At 56.8% G+C, this 1831-nt stretch overlaps 1 protein-coding gene across 1 annotated transcript; it reads left to right on the top strand.

Moving 5' to 3' along the window:
- Nucleotides 1–580: 580 nt before the first annotated feature.
- On the top strand, nucleotides 581–1497 carry LOC121592221 (UPF0746 protein DDB_G0281095-like). The gene is made up of 2 exons (XM_041913629.1): nucleotides 581–1121; nucleotides 1400–1497. Exons 1-2 carry the CDS (start codon nucleotides 581–583, stop codon nucleotides 1495–1497), a joined length of 639 nt encoding a protein of 212 aa, XP_041769563.1.
- The last annotated feature ends 334 nt before the right edge of the window (nucleotides 1498–1831 follow it).

Raw genomic sequence — 1831 nt, 5'->3', positions numbered from 1 at the left:
CGGAGGAGACTTTAGGCCGGCGAGTTAGGAGCTGTTCCGCAGGGTCGTCAGCGACGCGGAAGAGCCCCACCTTCGGCGGCGGAGATTGAGAAGCGTCGCACCAGCAGGCGGAATAGGGAGAGGCAACGGCGATTGGAGCAACGGCAAGCGGAGGTCGAGGCTCAGCCTCCCCCGTGGGACGAGCTGCCGAGCTCCCAGCTTGCCGAAAGGAGATCTGGCCTCACGGAGGACGAGCGAGCTGCCGTCACATCGGCGAACGTCTTCGCGCGCTGATACAGCTCGGTCTTGATACGGAGTAACCTGCGTGGATTGGGACAAGGACTACGGCTTACGGAACAGGTTTAACGAACAAATGCGGGAAAGAAATCCTTTTACGAAAGGAATGTTAGTTGAAACAATTACTCAGAATTCAAATAAATAACGAATAAAATAAAACGAAAGACCCAAATGGGCGGAATTCCCGGCGGGGGGGAGTCCGTTAGTGGTAACCCCCCGCCGGTAGAAGCGGGGTTCTTACAGGGAAAGTATGTCCTAAATAAAGAACTCTGAAGGAATTAAAAAAAAGGAGCAGAACCTCTCGATGAAGGAGCAAAACGCGCAACTCCTGGAGCAGATAACCGGCATGTGCCAACTGCTGCAAGAGGAAAAGGAGGAGGCAAAACGTCGAGAGGAGAAGTATGAGGCACAGATGGAGAAGCTCGCCGCCGCACATCAACGCGACCGAGATGTGCTCAACTCTCTTCTGGCGGCAAAGGTTGGTGGTGGACAGCCGTCAGCTAGTCCACGTCAACCTCCAACTCCATTGCCGCGCCGATCCTCTGCGCAGCCGCAGCACCAACAACAACAGCAGCAGCGGAACCAGCACGAGCAGGAGCAGCCCCGCGCGTCGACGTCGCGCGCAGTCATGCCGCCGCGTAGCGAGGCATCGACAGTCGTCCGCGGAGACGTCGTGCCGGAGTTGACCTTCAGCGAGGTGGTACGTCGCAGGTACCGTGGCAAGGCCACCAGCAAGCCACGCTCCCAGCAGCAGCAACAGCGTCAGCCACAGCGACAGGCAGCCGCTATCGCGCAGCATCAACAGCAGCAGCAGCAACGTCAGCCACAGCGACAGGCGGTCGCTGGCTTGTCGCAACAGCAGCAGCAGCAGCATCAACAGCAGCAGCAGCAGCATCAACAGCAGCAGCAGAAGCGTTAGCGTCCTAAGCCCGACTTGATAGAGATCTCTCCTGGTCAGAACAAGACTTTCGAGAGCATCTCCTTGAAAAACCGTAAAGCCGTTGACGATAATGGCACACATAAGGATTTAAAGGACTTCATCATCATGGGCCGGCGCACAGACAAGGCGTTGCTACGACTGACGCTTGCCAGATCCGCAAACGCGATCTATATTCTCCAGCAGATCCGAACGATTATCGGCGAGCCTGGAACTCGTCGACACGTGACGGAAATGGCGGCGTTGGTAGTAAACGACATCGACCCCCTAGTCAAGGAGGATGAGCTCACGGCTCTCCTTGAAAACAAGATTGAGGGTGGGGCAGGCATCGTTTCAACGAGCATTTGGCAAATGCCGGACGGCACCCAGCGGGCACGCATCCGTCTGCCAGCCAAGGCAGCCAAAGCGCTGGATGGCACGAAGCTTCGCTTGGGCTTCTGCATTTCCAGATTGCTCCTCCAACACCCAAGGAGCATCTTCGCTGCTATCGATATCTTGAGCACGGCCACAACGCCCGCGATTGTCGGTCACCTGTAGACCGACAAAATGTTTGCATCCGTTGCGGACAGGAGGGCCACAAGGCTGGAACTTGCAAGGAAGAAATACGCTGCGGCAAAT

This window comes from Anopheles merus, chromosome 2L (assembly GCF_017562075.2).
Source record: "Anopheles merus strain MAF chromosome 2L, AmerM5.1, whole genome shotgun sequence".
Classification (NCBI taxonomy): domain Eukaryota; kingdom Metazoa; phylum Arthropoda; class Insecta; order Diptera; family Culicidae; genus Anopheles; species Anopheles merus.
This window is presented reverse-complemented; position numbering and strand designations above follow the sequence as displayed.